The following is a 17,679-nucleotide window of genomic DNA, read 5'->3' on the forward strand; positions in this document are numbered from 1 at the left end:
TGCTGGCACCACTAAATGCATTAAAGGCGGCAAAATTATTTCGGGGAAGAGGGTGAATATGAGCAACCTGATAAAGGACCCCGTCAAACATGGAGTAAAGTTGAGGGTGGAGAACTGTGTTTACAAGGCATCGTCTTCTCAACATGACACGACGCAACCATTGGTAACTTCAGTGAATATATGAATGGCCACTAGGTTAGCTGTACTCATCCTTTGTGTGTTAAAACATTTACTGTAAAGGAAGTAGTTTTCGGCATGTTGCAGTAGGCAGCTTTGTGTGCTAAGGGGAGGATTGATTTCTATTCACATAAAAAAGAATAGAATGAAGTAGTCAGTTGGTATCGCAATCATTTTAAGGGTACTGTTATCGGTGCTGGACACATGTTCAAAAACAACATTTTGCATGAATACCCTTTAATGTTAAAAAAGACTTAACATCTGTTATTGCTGCAAATAACAATATGTCGCTGAGCATCGTGATTACATAGTGTTAGGCGTCTATATACCGAGAAGAATCAAATAAATAAAGTAGTACAGAGTGATGACGGAGGTCTAGTATAGATACCAAACCGACATCCTTTAATATTTGTAGCTGATCAGTGGCCATGCATGTGAGAGTTGGGGAAATGTTTCCATGGAGGGATAAAGAATATCACACATCTTTAAAAGTTTTAACATCTAGACTTTGATCTCTTCCTCCTCTTCGGTGAAGGCATACGGTGTTTTGTGGCTTTGGGAAAATGTTGGGGACGTGCTGCTGCTGCTGCTGCTCGTCCTCGTTCCCCTTGTGAAGGACCCTCCTCCGTAGTGACGAGACAGTACATCAGCTGCCCTCTGGAACCTTTCTGCCTCCATCACAGGCTCGTCTCTCTGAGGAGACACAGGAGACGCGTCAGGTGTCCTAGGAGACCTCATCTCATCCTCTGGCTCTGTCCTAGCGGAGCCACTATAGCGCCCCCGTGTTTGCGACCCACCGCTCATGGAGGGGCTGGGTGAACTGACTGTAGGGCTCGGCACGGGCGTCTCCGTCAGAGAGCTGTTTTCATTCTCCTCCTCTTCCTCGCCCGCTGCCCGGCTGAGACCGGCCATCTGAAGGCCGCTGGGTTTGTCGATCAAGCTCAACACCTCCGTCATGAGAGACGGGCCGAGGTCCACGGTGAACGAGGTGAGGGAGTCCGAGCGCGTCAGCGTGAAGTCGCCGCCGTCTGGTAGGGAACCTTTCCGGACGTCTCCATCGTGAAACTGACGGTCGAGGCGAGAGAGGCGGGGCAGAGTGACGAATCCAGACTGAAGACCTGCAAACAGACAGAAAATGAGGCCAAGTTTACACAAATTTTTGGGTGAAACCGTAAGAGTCTTGCACGTTTAGGCCGACCGACATGATGGATCCGGATCTTTCAGTGACTGGAAACGCACCCTTTTGAATCCAGGTTTCTTTTTTTTTTCATTCGTATGGACGCCTTGATACGAACATGATGATGTCATCACCCCATCCATCGCCCCTCTAGTCCTGATGTCTCATAACAACAACATAAACGGTGGACTACAGGCTTGTGGCGGTGCTGCAGCAGATATTGACCCTTGTTGAGTGGTTAGATCCTCACCACCATGAGCTAAAGGGGATTAAGGACTGTAATCTAGACTGTATGTTTGTATTATCCTTTTTTCTGTAGCAAAAACAGCGCCACACATAGGCCTGGGATATGTACTACGGCCTTTCGACAACTAGATGTGGTTTTGTAATGGATCCACCTTTTCGGAGAAATTCTTGAAATGATGCCAATGAAAACTGGAGAAGAAAGAGCGTTTTGCGAAAAACTGACGACACTGAGATGATCTGGAAATATTTCAAAACTGACAACAATATACCTCCAACAATGTTGGAGGCAGTTGGCCGACCATTACTATTTTTTTTTGTTTGCTCTTCTAGTAAATCATCCAAGACATAAGGCGTGATAAAAGGATCAATTGCATTTTTGTCACATTATATCCAGAAATAAACCACATGAGTTTGTTCTGGCTCAAGGTTTCTCTGTCAGTGTCACCCCAGTTCATGGTCTGGGTCTTGGTTCCATTTAGTGACACAGCAGTGACAGGCCTTCAGTGAGTGTCTGTAGGCGGCTTTCCAGCTCAGTCAGCAAGTTGAATCAGCATCAGTGGACCAATTTTGTGGGAGATGTGGTGTAGCAGTTAGAGAAGCCATGACTCTGACGCTTTTAGATCCTGACAAACCAAAGATCTACCGGCAATGAGTGGCGGAAGTGACGCTTCTTCACTTTAGTCTGTGTCTGGACGACGAGCATGTAGTAATTAGATGCATTCTAGTCGGTTTCCTGATAGTAAACAAACTAAAACCAAGAGGAGACATAAATGGACGCCCACGTTTTACAAAGACTGAAATAACAATAGCATAACAAGGTCACACACTCTAATTCATAACAGACCATCACTTTCTCATTGTTACAGAGTGAAGATCTATATATACCAAATAATTACACCAGCATACACACAATTATAGAGTTACTGCTAAACAGGAAAGTGCCGGTAGTAGCAGCAGTTTTAATTATTCATAATACTTGCTGTAGGCTGTGACTCATTGTGTTGAATTCCTACAGAATTTGTGCACACCTCAGTCATGCCTTAATGGTGATGATGACAGAGGAGGGAGGGGGAATGAATTGGAAGGATCTGTCTACATCTGAATGGGATTTCCAGACCAAACCGGTATCATTGACACTCATGATTGCAAATGTTTTTTTTGCATCTTTTACTTTTTCCAAACATCTGGATTCGTTTTATCTATTTAATGCTAAACAATGTACCTGCTTTTCTAAAGAGAGCAATGAAGGGCTGTCAAAGTTGGCTTTCTGTCCAGCAATTCAGTTCCTTCACCAGAGTGTGGCAGCGTATATCAACCCTACTGTGATTTTAGGTGTTTTCCACAGTGTCACGCCAACCCACACAGACTCAGTTCTAAGTCCAAGTGTCCCAGATTTACAAACTGCCAGGCAGCAGAAAAGGGTAGAAGAAGAAGGTGGTATGATGCCAATGAAAGCGATTAGAAGAAAGAGAGATGAATGTTTATGTGTTGTGATGCAAGGCCAATAAGTGGCGATAAATATTCTGTCTGTAAAGCAAATTTAAGCTGTAAATGTAAAAGAAAACGTCCTCATCACGCCTCGGTTCACTGATGCTCTATGCCTATACGCCTCACTTTGGGCAAATTCCTTATGAGCTGGGTAATAAAGCTGGAGCGGCGACGGGGCTTTCCAGTCAGGACTGCTGCCTCATGCGCTCGGATTGGTCCACAGATATAATGAACGGTGTGTTTATGCACCCAGGAAATGCCCGCCTACTTACCTTTCTTTCCGCACACACCAGCTGTGTGTGTGTGTTTGTGGCCCTAATTGTGTACAGGTGTTGCCTAGGTGACTCCAGATGACTCAGAAGAAGCTCGTCTGTTTGCTGGTTGTCTTGGAGGAATGTGGGAATGATGTTGAAAGGAGGGCAAACCTCACCCTCTCCGTTTGTGTGACTTTTATAGAGTTGTTTGCACCAAGTCTGCTGCACAGTGAATACTAAGAACAGATTTATAAATTCTATTCACTCTATCGTGAAACCAGATTAGATTTTTATTAATCTGTCCTTGATTAATTTGAATAAAAGACGATGAGCTGTCAAAATATGATTTTGGCTGAAGCTCAGTAGGTACATGGTCATGTTGAGGTGCAAGACAACTTGCTCCTATAGTGAACTGGTGTGTGAACGAATGTGTGCATGTGTCATTTACTGTAAAACTCTTTATAAAATGTTCAATAGATTTTTGGAAGATATTTTAAAAGTGAATTTGTTCAGTTATCAGTGTATCATCGCTGGCCCCCTGGCATGTTTACTCCTTTTCCAACCATGATACTAACCCCAACACATATCTCCAGTTTAAAATGAAAAGATTTACAAAACCTTTTGTCACAAAACTGACTGGCAAACACAACAATCTGCGCATAAAGTTGATTAGGTGAATCAGGATCATGCTCTGTTTCTGTTGTATTTGAGTTCTGCTCACTTTTAATGACGCTAATCTTGCTGCTAAGATGCTTTACATAAATCCCGTGCTGGAAGTGATTATCTGTATTATCTCACCATATGTGCAGAAGGAATCGTCTGTTGAGCTGATGGAGTTGGGGAACATCACCCTCTGTAGGCACCCATTGGGAGAGTCAGTCATGTTCAGCTGGGGTAAGGAGATGGCGTTCTTGATGATGGGCGAGACATCTGGTGGCGGTGGCGACGTCAGGTCCCGAGAACCCCCTCGCGGCCTTGGCCCCGAGTTCTTCCGTACGTTCCTGAAGGTGCGGGTGAAGAACCCGGTCGTCTTGGAGCTGTTTGCCGAGTCCGGACTTCCCGGCTCCCGGATGCCACCATAGTTGCTAAGGAAGGACGTGTCACCAAACACGTCCCCACCACGGCCAACGTGCATCGTGTGTCGGAAGTCGCCCAGCGGTGGGCCGATCATATCCACGGAGAGGTCGCTCTTGAAACGACGTTTCCCCTGAGAGCCCGACACCAGGCCTTTAATCCCTGGCAGTTTTCCCAGACTCATGATGGAAGAAAAGTTGCGTTAATTTCCCTTTCAATCGATTGAGGACGTCTGAGCTCCGGTTACATGTCATTCAAGTCTGAATTCCACTTCGGGGTCCACTGTGAAACCAGAGAGAGAGAAAGAAACATTAAAATGCCTGGACAGTGAGGACAGCAATCACAAATATGTGGTTGTTCAGTCAACAGAGAATGTGTGTATAATCTATTCTCCACATGGACAACTGTCCGACCACCGCCTGCCCACGGTTTCCCTTTTAGGTCTACACTGGAAGATGCCAGCATGGGTGAAGAGCCAGTTATACGGCGTCCACAACTCACAGCTGGTACTGCACGTCTGATCAAAACTCACAGCAGCAGTTTTCAGTCAAGACCAAATACCAAAGATGATGAATTACACGGCCACACGTTATTTCCTCTGGAAACCACAGGCGACCTGGCTGGAGAGTTGAGCAATAACTGTCTAAAAATACAGATAAATAGCCACAACTGCAAAACTAACCAACTCAGCTGTCGTATTCACAGTGCGTTCACTTATTTTTATTAAATTCGTTTTTATCTGTCTTGTTGTCTTTACATGCGACTCTAAGAGGATCAACTCACCAGGAAGCCTTAGGCACTTTCGGACAGTGGGAACATTTTCATAGTTCCTATAACTGTTGGAGAAAGTACCTCATTTTTTTGTGTGTGTGTGTGTGTGTGTGTGTCTGTGTCCACCCTGCAGGAACTTTTTTAGCTCCTAATTTGGTGGTACGTACTTTCCCTGTTGCAAGAACATTTAGTGCATGTGCATATGTACCGCACTGACTGCCACCAAGACCTTGTAAGCATTGGTGCAACGTTAGCCCTGTAAACGCAGCTTAACCTCATATTTGCCCTGTTGCTCTACCAACTGCTACCAGGCCATTATGCTAATTCAGCATTCTTATTGCAAACGGAATATAAAACCCTTTGAAGGTACATAGAGTGGTTCCTGGGGGAGTTCCCCTGGAGGTATTTACCCTCAGAGATCTGCTTGATCTCAAAGTACCTCTTCTGACTGGTGGTAACTTATCTATAAATTACTCTATCAAGCATTTTAGGTGTTACTCAGTGTCCTGTGGTTTAAACAAATCACTGAGGAGAACATTTTTGTCCCCTTTTAAGTCTTAAGTAACTTTCAAAGAAATGACTAAACACAGAATGAACGTAAACTTAGCAGAGTCTCCTTACTGGCAGTGAGGCCTTTTTTCTTGAGTGTTCAATGAAGACTGTCATCAGTGTCCAAGCATTAAAAAAAAAAAAAATGGTGGGTGGTAGTCCACCGTCATGCGCTGTCTCCCACTAAAAAAGATTTATCCATGTGTGGCACCACACTGTCCCCTGGACATCCTGTCCCCACGCTTGAAGCCTTGCTGCTTTGTCCTGTGTTCTGCACACAAGATTCAAGATCTTTGAGAAGCAATAAAAACATTCAGAGAGAAAGCAGATGAAAGGTGATTTGCTCTTGAAAAGGGCAATAAAGGGAAGCGCTGTAATCCAGCAAATGTTTTGTCTGCGTCGTCCTGGAAGAACGATAAAGCTCCTCCAGGATTGTCCGTGCACTGGATTAGCTGCTAATCCCTTCTGTCTTCCCTCCCCTCTTTGACTCCCTCACTCTGGCCTCTGCCTTCTTCAATCCACTTAGGTCTTCAGTGTCTTCCAGGTAGGGGGTTCTTGGTTTTCTTTCAGTTCACTCCAGGCCAGCTAAAGACCAAACAAAAAAGAAGAGAGACGTGAGTTACCCTCTACACTGTGAATCAGATTGACTGATGCTGGGAATGTTGCCCTACGAGTCTGGGACTGAACTCGACAAATAAAACCTGACTTTTCTAAAAGCTTAGAAGGGTCAGCTTTGTCACTGTCAAATTCAGGTCATTATGTTCATTTCGTTTGCACAAATGTCAAACTTTTACTAGTTCCACCTCGGTGTGTGGATTCTGTTTGTGTAAGAGTTGGTTTTGTGTTGTTGAGTGGGCGTAAAATGATGTTGGCTGCATTTGCACCACCACCCTGAGCCTTGCACATTGCACATTCCACATTTTTCCTAAATCATCTGGAGCCCCTGTTATTCAGTTTTCCCAGGTTTTTCCAGGAGACACGCTGACCTCCTCTTTCCACCTGCCTGCAGATGATGTTGCTGCAAACTCAGAAGAGTGTTTTGTGTACATTGACTTTTCCACAGTTACATTGTTCAGTTATTTTCAGAGAAGGACTAATCATTAATTTAAGTTTGCAAAAGTTACTTAATTCATCTCTGCGAGAAACTGACATCAAGACTAGCAATCTAGACCAACTTCCATAAATTCACGAAGGGAGACAAATTCATTCTGTTTTGAGCAAAGATCTGTCGAGTCAATCAGATAGACTGAGGCTTCATGTGGCGATGCATGAAAGCTGATAAACATGAATGTGAATATGGCTACCGTCAGAGAGGCGAGCTGTTCAGAGTTCACTATCACTGCTGTCATTGCTGTGAAAGATATTGACAACGAAATAACTTTAAAGGATGAACAGCGATTAAGGAATTTGTCCAGATTGCCTTAATCTCTTAATGTCACATACTTTGTTGCTCTGATTGGTTTTAGGACGATCCAACTGAAGTAGAGCTCTTATATCTTATCAGTTGAAGCACGTCCCAAAATAAAATCCAAATGGAGTGAATGAGCCTAACTACACCAGGCTATGAGTCCACTGCTTTTCTCTGGTTTTTATAGTTTGGATTTGGTTTGCATGATGTGACTTTACCTACATTTCCACCACCACACCGAGCCTTTCCCAATCCAACAAACTCGTGCATGTGAACGCCACAGATTCGCTGCTCTACAGATGTTTTCCAACAGTGTTCAAAGCCCCTTGTGGTTCAGTTTTCATTTTCATGAACCTTCTACCTGCAGAAGAAAATGACCAAAGCTCAGAGGGAGCCCTGCTAAGCTCCAAACATGTGACCTCTCCTAGACCCAGCCAGTGTTGGATTAACGCTGCAGGATGCTGGAGTTTCTAGGTGAGATCCTGCTGCCAGGCCAATCTGGAGCTGTGATGTAACATATTCACCAAGGTTAAGGTGCCACTGTCACTGGGAAGTGGCCCGGGTCTAGTCTTTCCCAGGACACATGTGTAGGCCATTCATTGTCAATTATTGACCAAAAAGGAGAAGGACGTTATGATAATGACGTGCTGTAGACCTGACAGCAGGAGTCAATCACATACGGGAGGAGTGAGAGTGGGCGGACTGACCACTTCTGATCTCTGAGCTCAGCAACACTCGGCTTTAAGGAGGGATTAGAAGAAGAAACATTCACTGTCAAATTCATCACTTTGAATAAAAACATTGAAGGATGAAGAACGGGAACTAGAGATGACTGTAATGTACCAAGGACTAAGTTCTCTCAAATGGTCTTATCTGTAAGAGGAACACATTCCTGGAACAACACGTTCGAAACTACTCAAAAACTGGTTAAAAATAAATCACACATGTAGTCACATAGCCTGAATAATTGTCTTAATCTGATGCACACTCAGGGTTGTGGATCCGTTAATTTTTTTTTTATAACTGTTTTTGTCATATTGTCTGTTTCTATACTGGCTGTGTCTTTGTTTTGACATTGTCTGTCTGTATCAGGTTCTGTAACTGGCTGTTGTAGGATTGTTGTTTTAAAGTCTTCTCTGTCTGTGTTGTGTACCTGCCTTGGGACTACAGCAAGTCTGGCGCATTTACACCAATGTTAACTCATTAGTGTTGATTAATGTGAATTGTCCCAATTCAATAAACTAATAATAAACTAATTAAAAGCGCCCCTTTGTTTAAGTTCTGTATTTAAGGTGTAAGTCAGAAGAAGAGTGCATCCCGGCCTTTCACATTCGTTTTTGGAGCCCAAAGAGTGACCTCATTAAAATCACACAGAAAGATCTGCTAAGCACATTAATTGTCCCTAAACTGTACCTGCAGACGTCCATAAACAAGAAAAACTGAAATCTAACTTACATCAAGGCAAAATATGCTTGTTTTTTTCTTGTGTGCAGAGTATATTTACTTTTGTTTCTAGTTCTTATAGTTTTGTACATTTGCAAATCTATTGTTTGAATATTTTTTTCTATTATCCTGGCGGTTTTTAACATTTTTTTTTCTTTATGTGCAACTGACTTATCTATCTCAGTCTTTGTAGGCAGTTTTGAGCATTGACCTGCTTTAAGTGTTTTTTCCCTAAATTATTTTAATAAGCTATTGTAACTTGTTATTGAGTTTTTTTTATTGGTTCTTAGTTAAGTTAATGCACAAAATGCTCATTTCTAGAGGAAATACTTTACATGAACACAGACGAGTGCACAGCTAATTTGTCTCTTTTTCTGTTAACATATTAAAAACAGATAGTGACCAGATGTAATTCATTGTTTTATCGTTTTATGTTTTGTCAGTCTTAACAACAAGTATGTCCATAGATTTAATATAATACAAAGCAATGATATAACTTTCTGTAAAGTCAATCAGTAATATATTCCTCCTTTCTTGTGTTTTTTTTAATCTGGGTTCATGCCGACCTGCTGAGACGAACGTGGGGGTTTAATGGGAACAGCGTGCGGATGGGGAGAACACACCGGACGTCATCTATTACGGCAAATAAAGGATCTGAGGATGCTGATGGGAAACACATTTTCACCTCTGGTCTTGATGTGATTTTCCCCCAGACTTCTTATTCGAGGCTTTTCCTTCAATGTTTTATCTCTTGTTTTTCCTTCTGACATGAAAATGCATCTGTCTGCAGATTTAGAAGAGATTTTTTTTTTTATAGACTTGATGGTCATTTTATCCATCTGGTTATAGACGCACAAACTCACGAGCACTCTCATAAAGGGGTGGTGCAACGCCCGGGCGGCTCAGGGCGTTTGTGGATGTTTATTCACCCCACCCTCTGCACATTTCTCCCTATCCGTCCTTGGATTGTAACCTGTGACCCTGCAGTCCCGGGCCCTGCTTCTCTAACCACTGCTCCACATCTGGTTCCTCAGAGCCACAAACTGCAGGACTGACATTAAGCACACGAGACCGGGTCGCCGCTCTCTGAGGGTTGCTTCCTCCGCTGGACCGGAGGGCGATGGTCTCTGCAGAGCACCAGCAAACTGTGGTTGAGGTCAGAACGCCACGACTATTACACACGGAACAAAAATACAACAGTTTACAAGCCTCTACTGCTGCAACGTGGCAATGCACTTCATGGCCTGTCAGAGTCTACGTGCCTCTGGGCTGAAAACGTTCATATGTCTTAGGCTGTAATGGTTTGACTGTATCAGATTGCAAGCACAGATATGATGTATGTGTCATATCTGCTTGCATATGAACTTCCTGTTCACTCCCTCTCGCACTTTTCTCAACGAATAACTCAAGAAGAAGAATTCACTGCACATTGGACCTCTTCAACCAGTTCAACGACTTCTTTTACAGTTGCACAAACCGGCAGGAGAGTAAGCAAACACGTGGGCCTTTATGGTCAGTGTTTAACTCTCGCCATCATTCACTAGTTTCACAAATTCTGTGTTCAGAGTTGCGGTCAACAAAAGTCAGGGGAAATGAGGCTGTGCAACAATACTGCACAAACGTATCTCATTCTATTCATAAGCTAACAAAGAGTATAAGGAAACGTGGCCTCTCCAAACTTCCACCTAGCAAACGTTAACATGGAGGTGCAGTTAAGGCAGTTAAGACGTCATTTAGAAACGATGGATCTCATGCTCAGCAGCTCTGGAGGTAAATATGTCAGATGAAGACAGAGTAAAAGACAAAGACAATCAAGAGGAACAGGTTAAAGGGGTGAAAAGGCTAAATTAAAAATACTAGCTTAAAAACAGGCAGTAAATAGATTGCGATGTCCCCTGACCTTTAGCCTGTTTCTTGGGACAACCAGATGACGGTAGTCTGCAGACTTTCATGTGGTTGTAGGAGAGATCAGAAAGATACGTCTACATCTGAGTTAAATCTCAATGAGTTAAATCTTAAAATGAATCGTTCAGCATACTGGGAGCCAGTGAAGGGAGGCAAGTACTGATGATGAAGTAATTTCAGTGTTTAGTTTAGAGTCAAGTTTGGGTCACAGTGATCTCTACAGACAGGAACTACTGACTTCAGTCTCTCTAACAGACGCCCAACCCACCGATCTGAGATTCAACACAGTTGTGCTGAGGTTCAACTGCAGGAGAACAGCGACTAAACGATCTCAAATCTTCCCACCATCTCATTTAGCTGCAGTTAAGTCTCTAGTACGATATGATGCATGCTCTGGTGCAAGGTGGAAAAAGGCTCAAATCGCATCTGAGTTAATAGGAAGTAATTCTGCTAAAGAGGATGTACACAAAGTTGAGCTGCAGACAATGAGACGTGTGTGGATGGGTTTTGACCGGTGCACACGTTGCATTTGGCTGTAGTTTGCAAGACGTTGCAAAAGTAAGGCTGCACATGTCGTGGGAGGTGATTTTATAAAGAGACACAGCTGCTTCCTTTAAGCACAGCAGCCTGTAAGACATGCATTTAAGTTGGGCTGATTCAAGTTTCCAGTACACGCTAAAAACAAAGTCATAATTATCTTACCTTGTAAAAAGAAAACCAACTTCACCGCATCTTCTCTTTGTCATCCTCCTCGGTTTGTGGCTTGCGCCGTATGTTTCCGTTTGGAGTTGAACTCTGCATCAGAGCAGTGAAACGACTCTTCTGCCGCTGCTGCTGCCGACAAGTGAACTGAAGGGAGATGGAGAGGAAGAGGACTGGAGGGAGGAGGTGGAGGTGGGTGGACCCCAGAAGCACGAGTGACTGAACAACAAGGGATGTTTGGTGTGGGGTGCATGGTAATGAACTGTAGAGGAAATGCTGCTGGTGGTGGTTGCAACGATTACATCAGTAGAACACAGGACAAAACTAAGAAAACATCTAAGGAATCCTCATTAGAAGAGCAGTAAGAGAACATGCTGGTCTGAGTTCATCAAAGGAGTCACTGTGATAAAGAATAACACTCAGCACATTCTCATGAGGGGTTCAAGGCTCCAATAATAAACTGCTGAGACTCTTCCCACATGGTTTCGGTTGCTATAAACGTCTGGTCTAAATACAGGTATGTGTGCATGTTTGTTAAGAGCCTCTTTTGCTGATAGGTGGTCACATGTTTAATCTAAAACTTGAACTGAGACGTGCAGCAAACTTTCTTTTCTCTGTGACCTCTTGGCGGAAACACCCAATGGTTTCATTTGGGACTTGCAACAATGGCACAGACTCGACTCTTATCAGATTATGAGTCTGGTAGCATGCTAGCATGCTAGATTTAATTATGGGACGTGTTTTGACTGATACAGAGAGGGTCAACTGCATCAACTGGTTGGTCCTCCAACTAATCAGAGTCATTTTGTTGTAAACTAATTAAACTCTGCGTTCAGTTGAGGTGTATAACGATGACTTCGCGGTTATTCTTCTGACGCCAAACCCAAATTATTTTGTTGGTCAGGCAGATCTTTGCAGGAGCATAATCAGTCCCCAGTGGAGAGACTCCAGGCCAACTTTCAACCACAAAAACTTTTTTGGCAGGGAACTTTGTGTGGTTTCCAGGATAATAATGGTGAAAACAATAGGATAAGTCAGCGTCCTAGCTTCCCAGCCTGCCACCTAATAGTAGCTGTTTTTAGCCTCCGAGCTAATGGTAGCCCTTTCTAGCTCAATAGCCTCTCAGCTAATAGTATCTCTTCCAATCTGCCTAGTCTCTGAGCTAATGGTAGCCCTTTTTAGCTCAGTAGCCTCTCAACTAATAGTAGCTCTTCCAATCTTCCTGGTCTCCCGGCTATTAGTAGCTGTTCCTAGCTTCCGAGTTAATGGTAGACCTTTCCACCTTCCTAGCATCTCAGCTAATAGTAGCTCTTCCAACCGTCCTACTCTCTGAGCTAATGGTAGCCCTTTCTAGCTCCCTAGCTTCTCAGCTAATGGTAGCTCTTCCAGTCTTCCTAGTCTCACAGCTAATATCCTTTCCTGGCTCTTCCTGTTTCTCCTTTTGGGTAATGAATATAGACTATTGCTACCTGCTGGTATAAAGAGTTATTTCTTTCTTTTGGCCTAGACATGACTGTGAATCCTTGCATGACAGTCACTTGTGTTTCTCATGTCAGTTTTATGCTAATGGTTTCTTTCTCTTGTATTTGTATGTAGCACAATGAAAAATGCCAGCATAGATTAGTCTCCTGTTATTTCTTGGCTCTAGGGGGGTAAGTACCTCCTGTTCACTCTCTGATGTCTACTGAAAAGAAAACCAGAAGACAGAGGGAGTAGAAAACAGGAAGTCAGACACGATGAAAAGTTTTCTTTTGGTCCTTGTTGCACCAAATGTGGATGAAAGAGGACAAACGCACCAGAGGAGGAGGAAAGCGAAGGGAGTGGAGAGGAAGGAACGGCAGTGAAACAGGATGAGAAGCCTCAGACAGATGAATTTCTCCACAGGAAATGACTTTCTCACGAATCAAAAATGCAGCCAGAAAGCTTAAACTCCTCTCAGACGCTGACACTCATCTCATACGCAACATCTCAAAACCAAAAAAGCCTCATCGCTGTCCTTGTTCATGTTAGACTCCTGGTCTCGTGAAACCCAGGTGTGCGTTCGGAGAAGAGATTTGACGTGATGTGATGCTGCTGTTGGGTTAAAGGCTGCGCGAAAGAAGCCGATCCCTGCGTCTTTCTTCTGTTTCTGACCCGGCAGGAAGCCGATGGTTGGCCCACAGACAATAGAGTATTGTGCCACACGGCCATGAAAACACAGACACTGAAACACTTGCTTCTGACCGTTTGTTCTTAGACATCCAGGCTAATTTTAGGACGGTTTCAAGAGAACAACCCAGAACAAAAAGTTATTGTTTTGTTTTAAGGAAAACCCCACCAGTTCACACGAACCTCCCACATGCAGCATAATAATCCTTTATCCAATGACTCACAGGTTGGATTTGTTCCACTGTGTTGAATGATGGTGACGGAGGGTAGCTCCTTTAGCTGGGAGGCATGATGATGCAAGAAGGTTTGAATCAAAGGCTGTAGAACGACATGGACGATCCGTCTCCACTTCCTCCCACTGGTCAAAGTGAGGCTAGACCTGCAAGGATACGGGTGCCGCCATCTTGTGAATTGGAAGCCAGAGTCTAAGCAACGTGGAGAGGTTGTCACGGCAACCGCCTGTCATCACGATATTATATTAACTACCTAAAATAACAGAAACCAGGAGCTTATGAAATATGCTGCAGCCAGACACCAGGGGGAGCTCTACTTGCTTTGGATTCATGTTAGGGGAGTTATCATGGCGTCCACTTGTTTTGTAGCTCATTAATGAGTGACTTGGGTCGCGCTCCCTGATGGCCTCTAAGTTGTCTTTGCCTCCAACTTCCCCAGTTCTCAATCCAATCCAGCATCTGTGGGATGTGCTGGGCAAACAGATCCAGATCCTTGGTGACGTCTGTTCATTAGTAGAGAGCATTTTTGTCATTTGTCATTATACAACACTGTACAGCGAAATTGCATGGTCGGATGGAGGGTTAGTCCTGATCCTTGTGGCTGTTAACTAGCAAAATAAGAAATAAATTTAACACGATTTAACAAATTAAATAATTAAATTGGGTTTTATCAAAACCTACGAGCCAAAGGAAGTTATGTTAATGACTTTAACATTTATCTATATTAGTGGAAGGAGTAATAATCTGAGTTATGTGCAGGAAAATAACAAACGCGAGGGCGAAGTCAATAAATAATAACTCAGCGTTTGTGCCCAAGTCATGATGCCATCAGAAACAGCCCTGTTCTTGGTTCTGAAACAGCGGTAGATACAACAACTTTTTACTTATTAGCGCGACTGGGGTCACATGTGCAGACACATTCAGGTGTAGCACACAAGACCCAGCCAGATGACACAAAAAGACACAAACACACACAGAAGAGATTCAATGCACACTGCAAGAGATCAGGTTGTGTGACAGCATGGCCCTCGTAGGTGGCAACATGCGATTTAATCGCTCGAGTTGGACGTTAATGGAAGGTCTGAATGGGGTCTGAGGGTTAATCCCACGTCCCTTTATCTCTGGAGAGACAGATGATGATGATGTCTTGGGGAACCATTGTTCTCTCAGACTCATGTTTAGACACCAAATCAGTCAGAGGATCGTAAAGAAGCTACTTGGAATCTTAATGACTAATCTCTCTCGTGTTGTTGTTGTCACGCTGCTGGTGTGTGTTTTGTTGGTGCCAGTTGAAGCGGGAATAAACCAAGAGGAATGCGACACAGCAGCAGGTGAAGCTCCACTTAAACGTCGAGGGAACGTTTTCACTGACGGTTCTGCTGCTGCGTGCACAGATCACGTCGCGAGGCTACCGCTAGCATAGCGGCTAGCTACGGGTGCATTTTTAACGCAGTGTATCTGGAAATTGATGTGCGGTGGTGGTTAGTAAAGCCGTCTGTGTCTGCAGTTCAAATGTGTGGTGGAGCTCGGATTTAGACGGCTACGTTCCACCCTGCAATTCAGACGTCAACTCAAACCTCACTGGTCTGGAAGGAGAGCGACAGGAAGAGGCCGGGGAGTCAGTTTTCACTGGCACCAGCCAGAGATATGCGTGTTTATGAATATTTGTCTGTGTTGGTGGATCTAAATGTGGAAAATAAACAAAGACTGTGTGTGACGAGTCCATCGTAGACTACTGGTGTCATCTTCGCCCTGGACGTCTTTTTTGTCCTCGGATATTTGGGAAAATTACTGAATTATTTAGTCTGTTCCCATTTTTTAATTCTAAGAGACAGAAAAACCAGTGAGTCTGTGAGATATGATTTACATATTTGATGAAATCTCTTCCTGTGTTTGGTGAGAGATATAACAAATAAACACCTCCTGACATTTATTAAATTATATATTAAAAAAATAATAATGTTCACTCGTTTTTCCTCTTCCTTCATGTTGACGCTCTGCTGCTATTGATGCTGATTCCTCGTTAAACAGGAAATTGTCTGGTATTACTGTGGGATATTTTGCAGGATCACATTGTGACCACGCTCCCACACGAGAGGCTACGAGGAGCAAAGCCATGAAAATATGAAACTGTGGATCCTCAAAAAATACACATATAACGCAGGACACCTCTGCTTTAAATGTAGAGACAAGATGTTTGGACAAATGATTTTAAGACGAAGTGTTAGCTTCTTGTTTTTGGTCACTACGAGCTAATTAGTCCTGCAAAAGACAAGAGAAGACAAAATAAGATCATTCAAGACGAGACAAGACATTAGTTAAGACTAAATAAGATGAGTTAAGATCAGTTAAGACAAGACTAGATTAGTTAAAACAGCCTTCATTGTCATCTTACAGTTAATTCCAAAGCACTGACGTCTACAGCTGAATGTACATTTCTCTTGTTTTAAGGACAGATTTAACTGAGGGACCCTGGGACAGACAGAAGACCTTTGACCTTTGACCTTTGATAATATAATATAATATAATATAATTATATAAATTAATTTATGCTGATATATATAATACATAATACTTAAAATTCTCACGCTCTATATATTACATGACTGATCAGTAGTGAAATCTGCTGCTAACATCTTGCCTACAGAGGAAACATAAATCACATGTCATCGGATTTAAATCCGTCTCTGTTACTCATGCCCACATTGCTCCGTGTCTCAGCCTCTGCTTTCAGAAAAGACGCATTCTTCGCGGACACAAAGGAGCGGTTCTGTTCTGCCGCCAAGGCTTGAGTCATGGACGGAGCCACGGGGGGTCAGCCGCTGGGTGAAGAGCCCGGCCTGTTGTGCTCTGGGCGGGAAACAAATGAGAAACGAAACCGGCCCGGAGCAGAACACTGGTGCCGTTTAAGCTGCTCAGTGGTTAAATCCGAAGTGACATTCAAAGATTTTCCCCCGCAACAAACTTTTGGATTGGAAATGTTCTCAAATCAAGTAGCCTTAGACGGAAGAATTAATACTACAGCAAAGTATTTATACTATTATTATTATGTCAATCTAATTCAACATCACACAAAAACAGGTAGAGCTGCTTTAAAGTACGTGCATCCTTCTGATTCTTCTATATTTGTGCATATAAATGACTCAGAACGTGTCCTGTGTTCTGTGTCTTCCAGAGCGGCCTTTGTTGGCGGACCACTCCCTCGGAGGGAAATATTTGTCTTAAATCTCCTCCATTTATTCTCAGACCGTCTGATTGTGGATTATTTGTGGATTTCCAACTCTTCAGAGGTGGTTTTGTAACCTTTCCCAGTTCTAATGATTCCACAAACGTGTAAAGATCAGACTGAGACAAATCCCTGAGTTTTTTTTTTTTTTAAACAGATCTGTGAACTAAACAACCTTTGAGTCTCATCACATTAGCTGGAAACACTTAACACCTGACCTGCTGCGTTTCCATTTCATAGCCTAGAAATGGAAACATTTCGACAGACGTCTCACACATCTAAAGCTAAAACACTTTCACGTTCTCATCAGGTGGTTTTTCAGACGCGTCGATATAAAAGTTTGTGGCAAAAGTGCAATGGAGACACTTTTTGTCGCAATTCCCCCGTCACTGGAGATGACACAAGGCGTCATGTCACCAGGTCATTTGAAGTCCACCTTCCTCAGAGTGAAGTCTGTGTCTGTGATGAGAGTTTAAGAGAATTATGGGATGTCGCGAGAGTTACAGCTCATTCGCACCTTTCAATGGAGACGCGTAGAAAATATGGCCTTTTATTTTGCAGAAAACTGTAATGGAAGCGCAGCTGCACTGATATGTAATATTGGCTCACTTTCTTGAGTGGATAAATGTATAATATTTCTACGTCATTTGTTTGACTGGGTTCTCAGTTTTATGCAGAAATTTAGAAAATTCTGAAGGATGCGAAACACTTTTAAGAACATAAAGAAACATTTTTTTTTCCAGAAAAACCTGAGCGGCCTCAACCTCGAGTGTCTGAGGGGATGGTGCATTAAAGTAAACCTGCACCAGCCCTGGTTGTCTACAGAGGAAGGATGAACGCATTCAAAGAGTTAAATAGTTCTGCTGGGCCCATGTCTG

At 43.3% G+C, this 17,679-nt stretch overlaps 1 protein-coding gene across 1 annotated transcript; it reads right to left on the reverse strand.

The window, feature by feature from the left end:
* Positions 1 to 397: 397 nt before the first annotated feature.
* Positions 398 to 11,353, reverse strand: cdc42ep1b (CDC42 effector protein (Rho GTPase binding) 1b). The gene is made up of 4 exons (XM_047572865.1): positions 11,195 to 11,353; positions 5,809 to 6,321; positions 4,141 to 4,698; positions 398 to 1,295 (listed from the first exon to the last, which is right to left on the reverse strand). Exons 3-4 carry the CDS (start codon positions 4,598 to 4,600, stop codon positions 679 to 681), a joined length of 1,077 nt encoding a protein of 358 aa, XP_047428821.1. The 5' UTR covers positions 4,601 to 4,698; positions 5,809 to 6,321; positions 11,195 to 11,353; the 3' UTR covers positions 398 to 678.
* Positions 11,354 to 17,679: the final 6,326 nt, after the last annotated feature.

Source organism: Mugil cephalus, chromosome 20 (genome assembly GCF_022458985.1).
Source record: "Mugil cephalus isolate CIBA_MC_2020 chromosome 20, CIBA_Mcephalus_1.1, whole genome shotgun sequence".
Taxonomy (NCBI): Eukaryota; Metazoa; Chordata; class Actinopteri; order Mugiliformes; family Mugilidae; genus Mugil; species Mugil cephalus.